At 40.3% G+C, this 20,890-nt stretch overlaps 1 protein-coding gene across 2 annotated transcripts in view; it reads right to left on the bottom strand.

Annotated features, from left to right (window-relative positions):
• RNF2 (ring finger protein 2) overlaps nucleotides 1-20,352 on the bottom strand; it is a 36,906-nt gene extending 16,554 nt beyond the window's left edge. The window contains exon 1 of one of the 2 annotated variants that reach the window (XM_045536404.1): nucleotides 20,161-20,352. Coding sequence is in view for 1 of the 2 variants with exons in the window: in XM_045536403.1 (XP_045392359.1) it covers nucleotides 12,587-12,701 (115 nt within the window). In the remaining variant the exon portion in view is untranslated. Of the gene's footprint in view, nucleotides 1-12,586; nucleotides 12,772-20,160 lie in introns of those variants that run through there. The other variant, XM_045536403.1, reaches the window with a different exon arrangement.
• Nucleotides 20,353-20,890: the final 538 nt, after the last annotated feature.

The following is a 20,890-nucleotide window of genomic DNA, read 5'->3' as shown; positions in this document are numbered from 1 at the left end:
ACAATGTATTTTTCATAATTTGTTTTAGATATGCCTCCCTAAGCACTATGAAACAAAACTAAGAAGCTTTCTCTCTCCTCTTTAATAAGATATATATCTTTTCCTTCTGTGGTTATTGTGCCATCTGAACAGAGTAAAATAAATAAAGGTCACAGCAAATTAACTCTCCCAATCTCTAGCATTTTTCTTTTCCTCTTTATATTACATAACATGTGAATGGGCAAAAATTTCTTCCTTAATTAAAACATTGCTTGTTCATAGGATACAGGTATTAGATTTTAGAAATTTACTCTAGACTAGGCAAACTAGGAAGCAATAATAAATTCTGAGCAAGCAATCCAACTGCCATCACAACACTGCCTGCAGTAACTATCACCTTGTAAAAACCACTTTCAGCAGTTTAATCTAAAACTACAGCTGTAAGACAGACACTAATTTCTGTAAGCTTTTAAAGACACAAAGAAAGTGTTCTTTACAGAAAAACTTGTCATTGTACTAAACATCTGGAACGTGCATCCAAATTACTTTTGGTAACCTAATAGCTTCTTTATTTAAAAAGCTAATATAATCAATTCCCAATTAGATTATATCTTTTCCACACTGTAGAACATATAGTAGGAACCATTCAAAAGTGACCTGCCAAATCTTCATTGCCCAGTCTTAAATTAAATCTTTGAGTACTGGTAATAAATCTAATGTTTCCAGTCTCTCTATAATTAAGTTATTGTTATAGTGAAAATACATGTTGAGATTTTTAAAGCTTCACTTTAAAAGCCTATCTAGATAATTTAGAGTGATCTGTGCCCTGCCCTCCCACCACACTTCTCCCATCACCCATCTCTACCTCATCTAACATTACCCCAACACACATAGATACTTTCTTAATAGCCCAATTTAATCTATTTCTAACGTTTCAAGATACACCTATCAAGATCCAATGTTAGTCAGCAGTAGTTACAAGCAGCCTTGTTTTTCTTCTGTCCCTCTGCATATCCATATTAGATGTTAACAGACTAATAACAAAAAACAGATGAATTCACTAGTTTAGGCAACATTTATCAAGAGCTACCATGTGATAGGAAATGAGAACCTCCAAGAGTTTACTGGCTAATGGGGAGGAAAACCTCTGAACCTATTTTAACTACAATTTGGTAAATGCTACAAGAGCACAAAGAACCAATCAAATGGGAGATACCAGAAAAAGTTTCCTAGAGAGGAGACTCCCCCTTGTAGGAGGAGTTTAAGGTTAAGTGGAAGTTAACCAAGCGAGGAAAGGAAAGCAGTCCAGAGGGACCAACATAATAAGCAAATGCACAGCTCAGCACAGTATGTTTGGGAAACTCCAAGTGGTTGACTATTAAATGAGTGGAAAGAGGGAGGTAAGGACTAGCACAGGATGAGGCGGAAAAATTTAAGCTGTGGACCAGATAAGTGAGGCCTAACATGCCATGCAAAGGTGTCAGGAAAGTGCAACTAACTACAAGGTTAGATGTGCATTTTAGACCGATCACCTCTGGCAACATTAGAGGATGGATTTGAGAAAATCAAGAATCCTAATTAATTGGTTTGTGCAATAATCCAAAGAAGAGATGAGAAAGGCCTACATCAGAGCTGTTAATAAGGATGAAATAGGAAGGGCAGAGCTCAAAATATTTGGGAGGTAAAATACACGGGACATAGGAAATGAAAAATGAGAGTAAAGAAGGGCTCCCAAGTTTGTGGCTGTGTAGATGTTGATTCTAAAAAGAGACAGTAAAACAGGAAATGGTGTTTTTACCACTTCTATTCAACACACTAGTGGAAGTTCTAATCAGAGCATGTGGGGAGGAGGAAAAAAAGAAAAGGCATCCAAATTGGAAACGAAGAAGTAAAATTATCTGTTTATAAATAAGATCATGTAGAAAACCCTAAAAATTCCATACCAAAAGAAAAAACCCTGTAAAAAGCTGAACAAGTGAATTCACCAAAGTTGCAAGGAAAATAAAATCAACATACAAAAATCAGTCGCATTTCTACATACTAACAATGAACAATCTTAAAAGGAAATTAAGAAAACAATTCCATTTAGAATAGCATAAAGAATACTTAAGAATAAACTTAACCAAAGAGGCGAAAGACCCGTACACTGAAAACTATAAAACAATGCAGAGAGAAACTAAAGACATACGCAAATTTTAAAAAGTCCATGTTCATAAATTGGAAGATGACAGACAATACAGATACCCCTCGACCTATGATGGGGTTACATCTCGATCCATCATAAAATAAAGGTCAAAAGTATTTTCAACTTTCAATATTTTCAACTTAATGGGCTTATCCAGATGTAGTCCCATCGTAAGTGAAGGTGCACACTTGAAGGCATACCACTTTCACACCATTTGAAAGTCAAAAAGTCATAAGCCAAGCCACGCAAGTCGGGGCCATCTGTACTATCCAAACCAATCTACAGATCCAGTACAATCCCTATCAAAATCCCAATGATGTTTTTTGCAAAAATTGAAACACCCATCCTAAAATTCATACAGAATCTCATGGGATTACCAAACAGCCAAAATAGTCTTGAAAAAGAACCAAGTTGGAGGACTCATACTTATTGGTTTCAAAATTTACTACAAAGATACAGTAATCAAAGTAATGTGATCCTGGTATGAAGACAGACATAGAGACTGATGAAACAGAGAAATCCTCACATACATGGTCAAATGATTTTCAATAAGGGTGCCAAGACCATTCAGTGGGGAAAAAACAGTCCTTTCAACAAATGGTGCTAAGAAAACTGAATATCCACCCACAAATGAATGAAGTTGGACCCTGGCCTCATACTATATACAAAACTTAAACAGATCAAAGACAAACCTAAGAGCTAAAACTAGAACTCTTATGAGAAAACATAGGAGAAACTCTTCATGACATTGGATTTGACAATAATTTCTTTGGATATGATATCAAAAGCACAGACAACAAAAGAAAAACTATCATCTTTTTATACAAAGGACACTATCAAGAGTAAAAAGGCAACCTACAGAAAGGGAGAAAATATTTGTAAATCACTTCTGATAAAAGGTTAATATACAGAGTATATAAAGAGCCCCTACAACTCAAAAACAAAAAAATTGCCCAATTAAAATGGGCAATTGAACAGACACGTCTCCAAAGATGGCCAATAAAGTACATGAAAAAAATGCTCAGTATCACAAATCATTAGGGAAATGCAAATCAAAACCACAATCAGATACCACTTCACACCCAGTAGGATGGGCATAGGCCTATTATTTAAACAAAACAAAACAGAAAATAACAAGCCTTCATGAGGACATGGAGAAACTGGAACCCCTGTGCATTGCTTTGTCGGTGAGAAAATGTGACAGCAGCTTTTGAATACAGTATGGCAGTTTCTCAGAAAGTCCAACACAGAATTATTGTACGATCCAACAATCCCAATTCTGGATGAATAGCCCAAAGAATTCAAAGGAGAGACTCAGATATTTGTACACCCATGTTCATAACAGCATTATTTATAATAGCCAAAAGATGTAAACAACTCAAATGCCCAGCAGTGGAAGAATGAACATGTGGTATATACATACAATGAATTATTAGCCTCAAAAAGAAATGAAATTCTCATACATGCTACAGTGCAGATAAACTTTGAGAGCAGTACGCTAAGTGAAATAAACCTAACATAAAAGGACAAAGATCTCATATGATGTACCTACAATAGTGGTTACCAGAGACTTGAGGGAATGAGGTAGTAGGGAGTTGCTGTTTAATGGGTACAGAGTTTCAGTTTAGGATGATGAAAAAGTTCTGGAGAAAAGACGATGGTGGATGTACAACAATGTGAATGTACTTAATGTCACTGAACTGTATACTTCAAAATAGATGAAATGGTAAATTTTATGTTATGTATATTTTACAATAAAAAATAAAAATTAAAATTCATTCTTACCATAGAGCTCTGCAACTTCAGCATACAATTTTTTTTGTTCCTTATTAAGTCAAGAACTTTTACTTTTTCAACTTACAAAAGCAAGCATTTTACGGCTTCTCTTTCGCTTAACCAAATTGCCAGCATCACTACTCTTGCACTTTGGGGAGATTATCAAGTAAAATAAGGGTTACTTGAACACAAGCACTGCAATATTGCCACAGTCAATCTGATAACTGAGATGGCTACTAAGTGACTAATGACAGGTACTGCATACAGAATCGATATGCTGGACAAAGGGATGATCCACATCCCAAGCAGGACTGAGTGAGATTTTATCATGCTTCTCACAACAGTTCACAATTTAAAACTTATAAACTGTTTATTTCTGGAATTTTCCATTTAATATTTTCAGACTGCACTTTTAGACTAACTAAAACTGCAGAAAGCAAAACAATGGATAAGGGGAGACTACCGTACATTTTCTAGGAAGCAATCAAAAGCTGAATTCACTAGAAAAGGAAAGGAAATGGACTCTCCCTTACAGACTCCAGAAGGAACACAGACTTCCAACATCTTGATTTTAATCCCACAAAACTCATTTTAGACTTCTGACTACCAGAACTGTAAGATAATAAATACGTATTGTTTCAAGTCACTAAATTGCAGTAATTCGTTACAGCAGCAATAGGAAACTAATACACCAGCTACACCCCAATTATCAGGAAAAAACCAACAACAGAGTGGGAGAAGGTGAAGAAAAATATAAACTTTAGTTTATTTGCCCAATAGTCTTGTCTTCCACCAAAAGAAAAATACATGCACCCACAGGAAAGTGTGTTCCTCCAGTGAAGTAGTTCTCACGTAAGGAATCATCTGGAAAGCCTTTAAATAATTCTGGCCAGGCATGGTGGCTCACACCTCTAATCCTAGCACTTTGGGAAGCCCAGGTGGGAGGACTGCCTGAGGCTTCAAGACCAGCCTGAGCAAGAGCGAGACCCCATCTCTACAAAAAAAATAGAAAAATTAGCTGGGCACGGTGGTACATGCCTGTAGTCCCTCCCAGCTACTCGGGAGGCTGAGGCAGGAGGATCACTTGAGCCCAGGAGTTTGAGGTTGCTGTGAGCTATGATGACTATGCACTGCACTCTAGCCCAAGCAAGAGAACAAGACTCTGTCTCAAAAAAAAAAAAAAAAAACAATCTGATATTAAGATCCCATTTCAGACAAACTGAATCAGTATTGGGGGAAGGGGAGCCAGTCAAATGGTTTTTACATACAGCCAGGGTTGAGAATCACAATTCTATATAAAAATTAGTGTTTCAGTCACCTAAGAAACTACTAACATTTTCAAATGCTACTAGAAGTTCCGCAAACCTTTTCCCAATAAAGATGTGGCTCTGAATTCATTCATTGGTTTAGTGTATGTTTTGCTGACTTTAACAATAAGAAGTTACCCTTGGCAAAAAGTTGTGGCTGGCAAATTCCTAGAAGTGGAATTACTGGTTAAAGGGCAAGGAATTTTTTTGTGTGTGATAAAAAAATACTGCTAAATTGCTATACCAATTAGGGATTATCGAAATTTTTTTAAAAGCCTGCCCAATGTGATAAGCAGGAAATGACACGTCACTGTTTTAATTTGCAAGCTTCAATCATAAGTGAGGTTAAATATCTTTTCACAGATTTATTGGCCATATTTTGGTCTGTCAATTACTTATTCATATCCATTTCTATTAGTTTTTTTAAAAGTTAACTTGTAAGAACTCCTTCTGGTAAGGAAACAGACCTTTTGCCTAACATGAGTGTTAAATATTTTCCCCCAGTTTGTTGCTGTGTCTTTTTTGTCTTTGAATACTTTAGGATACAAATTTTATTTTTTATATATTTTTATATAAAAGTTCTGATAAAAGTGGACAAAAACAAACAAAAAAACCCACATTTATATATTTTTAGTGTACTTATCTTTTCTTCCATGGCTTCTTTGGAAAGATCGTCCACACTCTAAAATTATAAAAACATCCACCCGTACTTTCTTCTAATACTTTCAGAGTTTCGTTTTTTACATTTAGGAGGTCGGATTCTAGATTTTCCACCCTATTCAATTGGCAAGTTGTCCCAACATCATGTATTGCTTAGTTCTCTCTTCACTGATAAAGTCAGCATGCTTTTAACTCATAAGAAATATGTGAAAAGAGAGAAGAAATTTCATATATTTGAATATGTATATTTTATGTTTATATATGTGTATATGAAAACCGTAAAGCAAGCGTAACACACTATAACTTCCTACACTGTCAACAATAAATGACTGCCCAATTTGTTATACAGATTATACAAATTCCTTAATAAGGTTATGATATATGAAAGAAAGCTGTGGGCACACCGTCTCCAAAATCCCCTTTGCAAAAGCAACACAACTGTCATCAGGCTGGCGGACTCTTCCTCAAAAGCAGTGAAAAATTCTCCCTATCATTTCTCTCCAATGTTTCTACTCAGTCTTGTAAAATATTTGCTGCCACTAGGTGGAGACAATTTGATAACAAGAATATTGGTTACTGAAATAGGAGTAGCCACAATTTTCTACAAATACTTCTAATGGTAAACAAGCTCTGTTTCTAAATTCTTGGGTGAATAAGGGCTAGTCACTTTAGCTGATAATCCAATTTCCTCATTTGTAAATTTAAGGCTTTATATTAAGTAGTCTCAAGAGCCCTCTTAACTCTAATATTCTGTGGATTAAAGCTTGCTTAAATGTTCTTGACATACAGCGCCTAAAGACAGTACTGTTTCTCTTGAGCTAAAAAAAAATTTTACCTTTAGCAACTTCTTTCAACTCCACCAACCACAACCAGCTGTTTCCTCCAATCTTTTCTTTTAAAGAAGTCAAAAAGAGGCATATTGCCTATTAAAATCGATACATCTCGCTTCCCATGTCACACCCCAAAGCTTTCTGCCTTTTTCTCCCTTGTCTTAAAATAGCTAATCCCATACTTCTCCACATCCACCTGCCTTGATTGCATATATATTTCAAACAACAAATTAGCTATAGATTTTCCTCTAAACTGGTAGTCTTAGTGCTAGAGGCTATACATCTGGGGGTTTTTGTTTTTTGCACTTGTGGGGTTTTTTGTTTGTTTTTGTCTAATTTGGTCAGAACTTTATATTTTTGTCTCCTTAATTCTAACTGTCCCTCTGACAAGACACATTCCTTACAGGTACTCATTTTATATTGGTACTCATTCCTCCTGGTTCTCACCTGCCAGTCTAGATTTCTTTTTACCTTTTCTAAGGATGTTTTAACCTCTGCTTACCTAAGAAGTCTTCAGTCTACTGCTTCATCCAACTATTTAAATCTAGTGATCCAATAGTAGTCTAGATCACAAACTTTGGCATAATCCAGACTCTCAGCCCTGAACACACACCAACTCTATACCACAAATTCACCACATTCATAATTTTCACAGGACTACCTTTAATTCTCCCAGTGCCCTAAGACCAAGAGGCACAAAGGACACTGGTGATTTCCTAAGCAGAACAGGAAAATTCTGAGTCTCTAAGTGAGCAAGGGACACTACCAATTTCATTTCATATCCCTACCCAAGGTCACAGGAACCTGCAAACAAGGTAGCATACTGATGTGATAGCAGTAACCAGCTCACTACTGACTCTTGACTGCTGCTCTCTGCTATCACCAGATAGCCCCCAATAAATAAATATGGCACAGACAGATCAGCTATTTGTATCTCTCAGAGGGAGGTGTGAAACACAATTAATGCAAAGCTTAAAGATTTACAGAAATGCAGGATTAATGACAAAGCTAAAAAGAGAAGTCTAACTATTGACTGTTATTAGTCCAGAGCTCCACATGCCAGAAGTTGACAACTTTTGAAAAGTGGTATATGCCAAGGTTGTTATACTTTCCTGGGAAGAGAAATGTCCATCAAGTGCCAAGTTAGCTTTAGCAAGTAATGACATAGGAAGTCAAAGCAACATTCCTTTGTGTCACTGAAAATACACTAACAGCTTCCACTTTTCTGGGTAGGGCATAATCTGCTCACAAATTAAATTTGTGGCCATGTAGTGACCTAAAAAATAATCAGATTAATAAAGACAAGAGAAGAAAAAGCTGAAATGCTAATGCCTCCACACTCTCCTAACAGCAACTTGGATAACCCTTTTGAAAAGCAGCTAGGCAATATATTTCTAGAGACAAAAAAACTTTCATATTCTTTGACCTAGGAAATAATATTTGGTAATATTTACAGTGTTTACCACTTTATATGAAATATCATTTAATTCTAACAACTTCATGGTTGTTAGATACTATTAATGCCCTCATTTAACAAGGAAACTGAGCCAAAATATAAACTAACAAGCAAGCAAGCAACTTGCTTAACGGTCTCATAGTAAATAGTTAGAGGTAAGATTCAAACCCAAGTAGGTGTATTTGACTAAAGCCATGCCCTTAACCACTAACCAAACATACTATTATTAAAATAACAACAATATTAATCCCATTAACATGGAGATATTTGTGGCAACCAGGAAATTTTTTATCATTAAAAATAACAATTTTTAATATTATACAAAATGATCAGAAATACTTGAAAAGTAACGTGATGAAAGATATAATTTGCATCTGCGCTAAATGGGAGCCACATAAAAAGTTATGTTCTAGAAGGTATCATGGACTTGTTAGGAGTTTGTGGGGTTCCCCCTTCCATTTTTCAGCTCCCATTATTATTGTTACCATATTACAATAAGCATAGACTTTTCAGTTTAAGATAGTCTTAAGAACAGAGGAGTAAAGAATGTTTCCAGTGTCCCTTTGTCACATAGGATGATTTTCTTTTGCAGAAAAAGAAAAAAATAAAAACATTATGGGGAATACTGGCAGACAGACTTGGGACTCAGGAGACCTCTAAGTCTCATTTTTTGTTCTTGAAACAATTCCAAAATTGGAATTGTTAATCTGGCTTCTCTTTTGGCCTTCCTTGTCTTCAGATTTTTGCAATTTGCATCAAAAAAGTTTAATCCTAGAAGAAGTAGCTCTAGAAGTTTCAAAGACTAAAAGAAAGCCAGGTACTAGGGAGAAGAGGAAGTTTGAAAAGGATAGAAAGAAATCTTACACCTCTGATAAAGCAGCAAAAATATGGCCCAGTTCACATATACTGGAAATCAAAATTACTTTAACCAAGTCAATATACAGATCTAAACCTCTTTTTCTAGAAAATGAGCATATTATAAAATATCGATTGCTTTTCAACTTTGGTAATCTTAATGTGAGTTCTTCAAATAATCGATGTTAAAAAGAGAAAACTATAATAAAGAAAAACTTAAGTAGTGAAATCCATTCTTTCATAAGCAAACTCAATCCACATAACTGAACAATAAAGGAAAAAGAAAGCTAGTATTAATTCAACACGAGATACTGTTTGGGGCACTTTTTATAGTTTTCCCTCTACTTCCATTATCTAACAAAAGTCCTCTAAGTCCATGGTTCTTAACCTTTCTGGATTCACACATTCCCTTAAGAATCTGATGAAAATGAGGAACTCTCACCTCTGGAGGAAAAAATCATGCAAAAGCACATTCACACAAAATTTCAGAGTACAGTCATCCCTTGGTTCCTGGACTCCCACCCCCAACCCCAACCCCTGCAGATACGAAAATCCAAGAATGCTCAAGGCCCTCACATAAAATGGCATAGTCTTTGCATATAACCTACCCATATCCTCCCCCACATTAATCATCTTTAGATTACTTGTAAAAATATCCTCCCACATTAATCATCTCTAGATTACTTGTAATACCTAATACAATGTAAATGCTACGTAAATAGGTGTTATACATTTTTTTAATTTTGTATTTTTTTAACTGTTATATTATTTTTTCCCCAGAATATTTTTAATTTGCAGTTGGTTGAATCTATAGATGCAGAGCCCATACAGAGGGACTGCAGTACTCACAGATCCTTAGAGATTCCTGAACTGAAGGCCAAAAATACCTGCTCCATTCTATCTAAAAAAGAATTCCCACACCTAAATGGGGAAACAGATTATCTTTTCTAATTCCTTCTTAGTTTTTTCCAACTGTACTGCACAACAAGCTACTGCCATCAAAAACAGTTATAGACTCATTCTTGGAAAGGTAATCTTATGGAGACAACAGGTACTGTTAGTTACCTCTGTCCCACTGCCACAATGAATGATGGATCTCCTCCTATCAACATTAACAGAAACCTAAAAGGATCCTTATAATCCAACCACAAGGAAATGGTTAAATGCACTGGGGTACATTCTCCTGAAATATTTATGCAATCATTAAAAATGTTACCAAACTGGTTATGGCACAGAAAATGTTGGATATTTGAAGTTAGATTTTAAAACACAAGTAAATTTAGGTCTACATGTAGAATATAGTTAAAAGTATGTTTTAAACCAAACCAGACCAAAATCTAAAATTTATTTCCAAAAGGAACTATAACAAAATGTGAGAGCAACTGAGTACTGAAAGCATGGATGATTTTTTCTACTTCTTCAATTTTCCAAAATTAAAAAATAAATTTAAAAATGAATAAATAATTCAACTTATAATATTTGATTAAAAGACAATTTAAGTAATAATTTATGGATTTCCCCCCATTATTAACTCTTAAATTACTTCTGAAAGCACTAAGCAACACATTGAACAGAGGGATTAAAACTAAAAACAATCCATTTTAGAAATGAATGATGGATAATTTACCCTCTAAAACTTTTTTTCTTACTGTCACACCAATAGTCTTAATTATCCTAAATCATTTATTCCAAAGATTACCCAAAAGGTTTCAGAACAAATTAAACTGACATTAATAATGTTATCTATATTATACATAATTGCAGTATTAGCTTTTCAAAAGTGAGGAGACTTCTGAAAAAAAAATTTCAGGAGACTACACTAGTAAGTTATAACTGGCTATCCCAAACTGATAAATAGGACCTATATTTCAATACAACTATAATGATTATAACATTAATAGAGAAATTAGTCAACGTTTCATTTATTTTTTAGTGTGGCAATTTAATATAAAAAAGTAAAATTATAAGAGCAAAAAGTTACATTTCCAAAGTACCCCCAACCTGCAACTGGCTCCTGGAACCAGCCTAGGGATCCAGGAGCACCAGGTGGTGTCGGGCAGGGACCCCCTATCCCCTTCCTCAGCACAGAATCATCTTTCGCCCTCCCGGGAAAGCAGTATATTTTGAGCCAAATGCAGTAAGAAGTGCCAGGTATCTGCAGAGGGAGGAAGTCTTGAGTGGCAGAGCCAATAGTCAGGGCAAGACTTCAAGGAACTTGAGGAGGGGAGGGAGCTGTTCAAGGCACCTCTGTCCTCTTTTTCCACTTTTTATTTACGTGGATTTAGAGGATTCAAGTGGTTTTTTAATTACATGGATGAACTGCATAGTGGAGACGGCTTTTAATTTACCCACCACCTTAATAGTGTACAATGTACCCAACAGAAACTTTTCATCCTGCTCCCCCCTCCCATCCCCTCTTCCCTCTTGACTCTCCTGGCCACCCCTCTACACTGAGAACTGTCTACCTATGACTCAGCACAACCTGCCCATGGAGGATGGGTAACTTAAGGCAAAGGCAAAGGCTACCGCCTGGGCTCCCCACTCCCAGCTGCAGAGCTGGTCTGTGCTACTGAGAAAACACCCTGGAGCCGGCACTTCTGATAAGTTACAGTGCAAGTTACCACGTGAGAGGAAAACAAGCAAGGTGAGAGGGTCCTACTTCACTTTACCCCTCAGACCCCCTCCACCCTCCTCACACCTTCTGCACAGGGCACTCAGCGGGCACAGCCTTCTTTCTCTGATGCCTTAGATGGCGCCGGGCACAGACTCAGCAGGGGGGCAGTGAAGACCACACAGCACCCACAGCTCTCCCACCACAGCAACAGGGTGGCCATGCAGGCAGGAAAGAAGGATGGCAAAGGCCTGGTGGAGGGTCACAACAAGGGTGAAAACGCAGCCCCAAACTGCCCAATGATGCAGAAGATGAACAGCTGGCCACATGCGGAGCAGAGGGAGAGTAGCGGGGCATGGGCAGCAAACTCACTGTCACCCCATGTGGCAGGTCCCCCCCAGAAGGGCTCCCTGCTCTAGCAGTGAGCCTACTGTGAAGCAGCAGAAGAAACTGACCGCAAACATCACCTGCACTAATTACACAGGCAAAGAGGGCCTTGCCAGTCTGAGGTGAAGCTGTCAAAGGCAATGTAGCCTTCCAATAACATGAGGCCTAGGACTGTGGAGGCCAGGGAGGTGCACGGCTCTGGTCTGCAGGACAGCAGAAACATGCTGACCCCAAGGGAAATGAGGCCAGCTGTCAGGCATTCCCAGTGTTCGGAGCTGTACTGAGATACCAGCTTTCCCAACAGCATGACAGGGATCACCTTAGAGGCCGTGGACAGTATCTGGGTGGCTAAGGTGACAAACTTGAGAACTTCATATAGGCACCAGCTGCTAAGCACATGTGACAGGCTGGCAAAGGAGTACCAGTACTTGGGTGCCCCATACCGATGATGCTTGCAGAGGATGCAGGAGAGGCCAGCCACAACCAGTGCCAGCACTCAGTTCATTAGCACCAGAAACTGTGGGCCCATGAAGCACTCACCTGGTAATGCGGCTATGGCCCCACATCTGCGGTTCATCGCTCCTACCTCACCCCAAGTCAGGTAAGAGACCTGGAGCGCTATAGTACAGAAGAACAGCTTCAGGGTCTGCCACATGGGAGTGGTCTCCACTGTCTCTGTCCAGGGAGCCAGAGGAACCTCATCAAAGGCCTTGTTGTGCTCACTGCCAAACATACAGCTTCCAGGTAGTTCTTCCATCTGCCCGAAGTATTGCACCAGGAGGTAGCCAGCAGCATTCACCAAAAACCAGAAGAACCACAGCTGGGTCCATGACTCCAGAGGGGCTTCAGGAGTCTCCCCATCCGCCCCCAGGGAGGGGTGTGCACCCAGCACCACCACTGCCCACCACCTGGCGTCCATGGTCCAGGTCACATGGGGTAGAGAGGGTCCAGGGAATTCGAGTTCCCAGACTTGTACTCCCTCCACTGCCTCCAGGCAGTGTTAATAACTACCAATGCTTGAGAGCTCTTAACAACATATATTACTTTACAGTCACAAGAGGAAATGTTCTTAGAACATAGTACCTCATAGCTATTTAAAAAAACAACTTTCCACTTCCACTAATTCACAGACCCTGTTTTCCTCACAAATATACTAACTAAAAGTCTTAAGATCAGGAATAAAAGAGGATAGGTTCATTAAAACTAAACAGATACAATTTCCAATCTTCTAAATATATTTTTAAAAGAAGAGATTTCCTGCAACTGATATAACTATCATATAAAACAAAACTACAATAGTAATTTCCAGCCAAAATAGTAATACAGGTTTAACATCCCTAATCCAAAAATCTGAAACTTTTTGAGCACTAACACGATGCTCAAAGGAAATGCTCACTGGAGCATTTTGGATTAGAGATGCTCATCTGCTAAGTACAATGCAAACACCCCAAAATCCAAAAACGTCTGAAATCTGAAAACACTTCTGCAAGCACTCTGGAAAAGGGATACTCAACCTGTACCATCTGTTTTTCCTGTTCCCTCAGGCCCTTGTCATTTAAACAATCTCCAAAGTGATAGCTTCGTTTCTACATGCATAAAGTTTCGGATATTGTCTCATGAAATAAGATACTTAACCCAGGTGGAAAAAAATTAATGAGATATGTCAACCTTAAAAAAAATTACAGGGGGGAGGGTGGGGGCGGAATGTTACACTATGAAGCAAACTAGGGTTACAGGGCATCCATAACTCCTCCCACACCCCATTACCACTCTAACAATTTTCTTTTAAGTATAGAAACTAAAAAACTTGAGAAAGTAGACACAAAACTGTCCTCAGCGTCCAAGTCATGAATCAATGGATCTCTCTTTTTTTCTTTCTTCACATAACACACCTTATATTTACAACTTGCTTTACTATTTACAAAAATCCCTTTACCTATATTACCTCTTAATGTCTTTTCAAATAATCTGTAAGGTCAGTAAGGATGTTCTTTTTTTTAACAGAAAACAAACTCAGAAGGGCCAAGAATCCTGCCAGTAGTGGGTCCAGGCCTAGAAACCAAGTCTCCTGCATTCAATTCTGAATTCTACTATACACAACACTACCCCTTCTGTAATATAGTAAAGCCTTCTATAAAACATTTGGCTGGGTTCCAAGACAGCCGTCCCAGACTGAATAAGACTCTATATAGCAAATAGCGTCAATAGTGAGAGTCTAATGCAATTACTGGCATGGAGGCATACATCTTTTTTTTTTAATGTGAAGAATTAGTTGGTTTTAAATTAAATCAACGTGGTGTGTGTATGGTGGGGGAAACAAGCAGAACACTCTTCTAAAAAGAAATCAAAATGAAGTTCCGTAGACTTGTACGTTTCACGTTAGCTGATAGAGGTAGTGGCAATCAATACAAGGAGGAAGGAAAAAAGGAGACAAAGAGTGGACAATTAAGATAACTGCATGATGTTTTATTTTCAGGAACTAAAATGAAAGACTTCTCCTCTTCCCTAAAATAACCGTGAGATTTTAGAACATAAGTTTATAAAATAATAGAAGAGGCAAGGGAGGATTTTATTCAGCCATGAAAGGGAATCCCGGCCAAAACTGTTGGCTCTGGAATACAGCAGATCAGGAATCCAAAGTCCCATTTCTAGATCATCTCTTGGTGCTATGCATTTTAAATTAACTGGCTGTTTTACCCTTTCCGTTCTCACATCTGTGAAATCAAATAACTTTACCCAATTTCCTAATGATCTTGGAAGGAGAAAACAATGTCTGCGAAGGTAACGGTCAATATTTTATTCCCATCATCCATTACAAGAACAAGTACTTCTCACACATCTATATGGAGTACTAGGCTAAAAGTGTGAAGAAAGTGATGGTCTTTATCATCCAGATGAATAAAGTACAGACAAATGCTTACGGATAATAGGATAAATTTAAACATCTCAGAGAAAGTTTCCACAGGAGTTGGGCTGAACACAGCAGACAGAAAGAATGAAGCTGGATTTTTGATCAGGACAGTAGTCATTAAGTTTAGGTAGGCAGAGAAGAAGCAAGTTGGCTGTTATGTCTTTTGTGCTCCCAAAACACATCACTCATCTGTTATTGCATTTAAAACACTGTACAGTAGTTTGTCATCCCCATTTAGGCTTAATACCTCAAGGACAGAAACCTTTTTTCATTTTTCTACCCCTAGTCCCTAGTATAGGATCTTGCACTCAGAAGATAATCAATAAAAAAATTTTTAATAAGAAATCCACTTTATTTTATTTTGAGACAAGAGTCTCACTTGGTTGCCCTGGGTAGAGTACAGTGGTGTCATCATAGCTCACTGCAACCTTAAATTCCAGGGCTCAAGCGATCCTCTTGCTTCAGCCTCTACAGCAGCTGGGACCAAAGGCTCATGCCACAATGCCTGGCTAATTTTTCTACTTTTAGTAGAGATGGGGCCTCACTCTTGCTCAGGCTGGTCTCGAACTCCTGAGCTACCGCCTCATGCTCCGAAAGTGCTAGGATTACAGGTATGAGCCACCACGCCCAGCCAATAAATGCTTTTTGAAAGGCACAGTCAGGACAGAATTCCGTTTATTATGTTTTAACCTACACTATTTGTGCAGATCATTTACTCAATGTCTCTCAACACCAAAACCATCCTCCTCGATTATGTTCTATGTTGTGGCTGAGACGGTGCAATCTTTTTTCACCAACTCCTTTACTTAGCCAGGTCCATGCCAATGGAAGCACTAAATGGAGACAGGAAAACAGGAAGATGGGTTGAAGGGACTGGAAGGGACATCCTTCCAATTCCTGTCAGTAGTAACTGCAACCCCTGGCTCTGGCAGCAGCAATTGGTTCACACTTCCAGCTCCTTTTGGTTCTCCCGGAACCAGCTGTATCACATGCCTTTATATGTACTAACAGCAACTGAACAATGCTGAGCTGCTCAAAAGTCCAACACCAGGTCCGTGGAGCCTCTCCTCTCAGATCTTAGGTTCTGATTACCGCAATGTTCCCTTTTTGCTCTTACACTCATCTATCCAACTCCCTATATTAAGTCCTCTCTGTTGAAATTCCTACTGAAGTTTGTTTTCTCTACTGGACTCCAATACACTGTTAAATACAGAGATTCTAACTGCTCTCCTCTGAGATATTCTGCTGCTTCACTGAAGGGGAAAGTAAACAAAACTTGAGTTATTATATAAATAAAATCTATTTCATAAAGGATAACTTGAAACCCTCTAAATTGGCTTTGGTCAAGTTGCAGCACTAAGATCACTTAACGTTTGTGATTTAAACTATCACAATTTAAATGAGAGAGGAAATGAGAAATACCTTAAATAGTGCAGGCTATTCCAAGCACACACACCCTCCTCCCTTTACTACAGCACACAGATAATGTGAAATGGTAAAGTTGTTCTGCTGTTCCCCAGTGGTCTCAGTTCCCAGCTCCCACGAGCCTCTAACAGCGTGGCATGAGACTGTGCTGAATGTGATTCTTGTATTTCAAGACTTTTTTTCCTGCTGTTCAACAAGACCCCTAAATTCAAGCTAGCTACTTCATCTAATATTCAAGGAAAGAAATGGCAATCTGGTGCAACAAAGCTCAGCTGAACTTAATGGTATGTTGTTCTGCCTTCTTAAGGGATTTTCAAGCGTAATTTTTTACCGCATGTGATTTTCATTTTATACATTGACTTTAGAATCTAACCTCTTCATAAAATACAACTTCAATCTATAACAGAAACAAAAAGAAATCTCCCTTGCAGGAGAGCCCATAAGCAACACATCTGTTGAAAACAACCAAAATGCTTAGATATCTTTCATTTGGCCTGTTACTTCACTTAATAGTGTGCCCTTGTTAGACAATTTAATCCAAGGTTAATTTGAAAAAATATTTTTCACTATTACACTTAATACAGATAAACCAATTTTTTAAAATTACAACAAATGGTATGTAGAAGCAGCAAACCTATTAATTCATTCTCAAAAAGAAATGGGAGAACGCAAATTTATGCAATGGGAATCTTTCTCAGAATTTTTAGCAATGCATATAGCTGCTGAGCATCAAACAAGACATATCACTAGGGCCAATCACACTAGTTCACTTCCATTGCCTAACAACCCATAAGGCAAAAGAGAATTAAGAACATGGCTAGGCCAGGCGCGGTGGCTCACGCCTGTAATCCCAGCACTCTGGGAGGCCGAAGCGGGTGGATCACTCAAGGTCAGGAGTTCGAGACCAGCCTGAGCAAGAGCGAGACCCCGTCTCTACTAAAAAAAAATAGAAAAAAATTATCTGGCCAACTAAAATACATATACAGAAAAAATTAGCCGGGCATGGTGGCACATGCCTGTAGTCCCAGCTACTCGGGAGGCTGAGGCAGTAGGATCGCTTAAGCCCAGGAGTTTGAGGTTGCTGTGAGCTAGGCTGACGCCATGGCACTCACTCTAGCCAGGGCAACAAAGCAACACTCTGTCTCAAAAAAAAAAAAAATCACATGGCTAGTTCCACTGAAGTTCCTCCACACAGCATAAAATTGAACAATGGGCGACCTACTCTCTTAGCACCTACAGAGTGAGGGATTCATCACCTAGCTCCTGCCTAAGAAAGCTAGCTTCTACTTAAATGCCAGGAGTCCCAAATCAACCAAACTGTAGTCCCCACACAAGAAATACCAGAAGACCCAGTAGACACATTAGGTAGAAAGCGTGGAATACTAGTAAGGGAAGACAGGATAGCTAGACCTTTAGGGAAAGCACTGGGTAAATGTTACTGTACCCCCAATTTTATGGGGACTTAATTAAATGCAAATAAACGGTCAATAAGTTACTACAACAGGAAAGATTTCAGAGAAATGAATCAATCAAGAAATTAAACAACTGGTGTCTGATGGCAATGTCTGTCAGCAGAGTGTGTAATAAACAACACTGATTAAAAATCAATTGTAGATCTGTGTGTGCAGAATATAATCTCACAATTTTTTTCCTTTTTTAAAAACTGCAAACTATGATGCATTTTTAGTTTCCCTAGAATCTAATAAATGAGTCATTATAAAACTATGAAGTGCTTTAAGTCATACAAGAAACACTGCCATAATTTTAATAAAGTGCATTTTAATGTTAACTCATTTCTCTTGCTGGAAGGAATTATGCCTCTTTGCTAATGTATAGAAAATGAAACTGTCACTGAAACATCTGGTTATATATTATTCATTAGGCATATATCACCTTTACTCCAAGGACTGCATAATATAAACACAAATCATGAATAAATCAGATTAAAGAGATAGACCTGACACCACAAACTGAAGGTCAGTAATCAAATTCCAAAGATGTCTACTGACCTGGTCTACCCACTCAAACGTGGGAACTGGCTAGCACAGTGTTCCACACAGGCAGAGAAAAACTCAAAATCCTCAGTATTTTGAGTATCTGCACTGTCTACGCCATGTTAGTGATTTTAATTTGAAATTTTTCTATGCAGCACATTGAAGGATCATTAGTTTGTTTTTCAAATACTCAAACAGACTAGCCTGACTCAGGCAATTTTCCTTCACAAATTCTCCACTTCATTCTCCATCTACTGTAATTAACCTCAAACGTGGGTTCCAAAAGGGTACCTGAGGGAAATAACTAAAATCCTTAGAAAAGTGAAGGGCCATATTTGCTGTGCTACCCCTGGAAAATGGAGTCTTATATGACTACCCATTATTTTACTAAAAAGTAGGTTAAGTGTACAATCAAGATTTTGATACCTGTTGATTGCAACAAGTATAAATAAATTTCAGAGGAAAAAAGGAATAATCAAGAGTCATATTGCTGCTATTTAAATTCTTTATAAACCTAAAGATCAAATTTCACTAACAGAACCAAGAACTAACACCAATCTAAATTATTAAACTATTCAACAATTACCCCTAATAAAAGCAGATTATCTACCTATTACACTAAGTATACCAGTTGATCATCTTGGAACTACCCAAGTAGATTATGTAATGCAAATCGCTCATACATTAGTTTTAAACACTTCTCAGTTTAAAACACTGAAACCATGTCTCGATTTTTTAATTTTTAAAAGAAGTAGTGTATTACTAAAACGCTAAATGCGTATCATTTTCACAGTAAACAAATTTCTTTACACACCTCAAAGAAATCTGCTCTTTCCAAACCATTTTACAATGATTCTCTAAATCTTCAGACGAGCTCACAAAAGATAAGCAAAGGGGCTTCAAGGAGATCAGTCTATAATTCGTTTCAGTGAGCAAATAATCGGAATGAACCTCGAAGTTTGGAACCAATTTTGACTAACACGGTCTCTGAGAGCAGGAAGGCAACTTCTGCAGGAGGGACACGACCCCGACCACCGGGACCGAGGCTCCCCCGCGACACCGGGGACCGAGGGTCTCGGCGCAGACGACGGGCTCCGAACGCGAAGCTTCCACCAGAAACGCGCCGAGACGCCCCCTCCCCCCACGGCTCCTCCGGGGTCCGCTCGCGGCTGGGGAAGCAGCGACAGAGACGCCGGGCGGAGGCGGCTCTCCAGGAATGTCTGGACAGGAGGGGGCTCCCCGCACGCCAACAAGCCACCCAGACGCCGAGGAGCTCCCCTGCTCGCGACCCGACTCCGGCCCCCCGGGAGGAAGGAAGGAAGGAAGGGTCTCCGCACGGGGTGCCCCTGCCCCGCCCCCACGGAGCCGACGCAGAACCCCGGCGGCGGGGGAAGCCCCGAGGAAAAACCCGCATTCCGCTCCGGAGCGGGGCGGCAGGGAGGACGGGGCCCCCGCCCGGGCAGCGAGGGGGCCGCGCCGCAGCCCCGGCCTCCGCGCTCCGGAGCGGGCAGCGAGGGGGCCGCTGCGGAGGAACCAATCCTGGCGCGTCGCCGCCCGGGCTCGCTCCCTTCCCGTGACCCTCGAAGAAACGGGAACAATGAGAAGCCGCCTCCCCCGCCACGAGAGCGCCCGGGGGCGGCGGCGCCATCGCCCCTCACGCCCCCGCGGACGCGCACCGCCACCCCCGCGGCCGCCCGGCCGGCGTCAGCCGCCCGCAGCCCGGCCGGGCGGACGGACGCGCGCCCCGGCCCGCCGCTCCCGCGCCCCTCGCCCGCCCCGCTCACCGGCTCCTGCCCCCGCCCGGGCTCCGCGGGCCGCGGCCGGAGCGAGACTCGGGTGTCGGCTGCCGCGGCCGCCTGCGCCGCCGCACAATATGGCGAGCCTCGGCTTCCGCAATGGAGCTCGGGAAATACAACAGGGGCCGCTCAATATTCATGAGAGACTGAGGGGAAGCCGGCTCGGCCGGCGCTGCGGGGAGGGCGGGAAGGAGCGAGCGAGCGAGGGGCGGGGGCGCGGGACGGAGACGCGCTCGGCGCGGGGGCGCCGCCGCGTGCTGGCCGGGAGCGCCCGAGCCGCCGCCCCGCCCCGTCCTCCCCGTCTGTCTCCGCCGCCGCCGCCTCGGCCCACCGCCTGCGCCTCCGGGCCGGCTCCCGGGCTTTGGGCCCACACTTCTCTCTCTTTACTTCGTGCTCCTACACCCATCCCACCCGGTAGGAATCCTAATTCGGCTTTCAACTCCAGAACTGCACCTGAACTTCGGCACCCCTCCACCCCCGTCCAACACTCACACACACCTTTCATCCTTGCAGGGTAAACCTGCAAGGTCTAATTTTATCGGGGAAAATGACCTTCAACTCTAGACTGGTATTAGCATTCTGATTGTACCCATCGGCTCTCACGGTTTACCGTGCTGATGCTTTATTCCTACTTCTTTGGCCCCTTCCAGTATTATCTTCTGCACCTGAGGATCTGAGAAGTTATCGATTAAATAGATGTAATCGTTACCTAAAACAC

Source organism: Lemur catta, chromosome 23 (assembly GCF_020740605.2).
Source record: "Lemur catta isolate mLemCat1 chromosome 23, mLemCat1.pri, whole genome shotgun sequence".
Classification (NCBI taxonomy): Eukaryota; Metazoa; Chordata; class Mammalia; order Primates; family Lemuridae; genus Lemur; species Lemur catta.
This window is presented reverse-complemented; position numbering and strand designations above follow the sequence as displayed.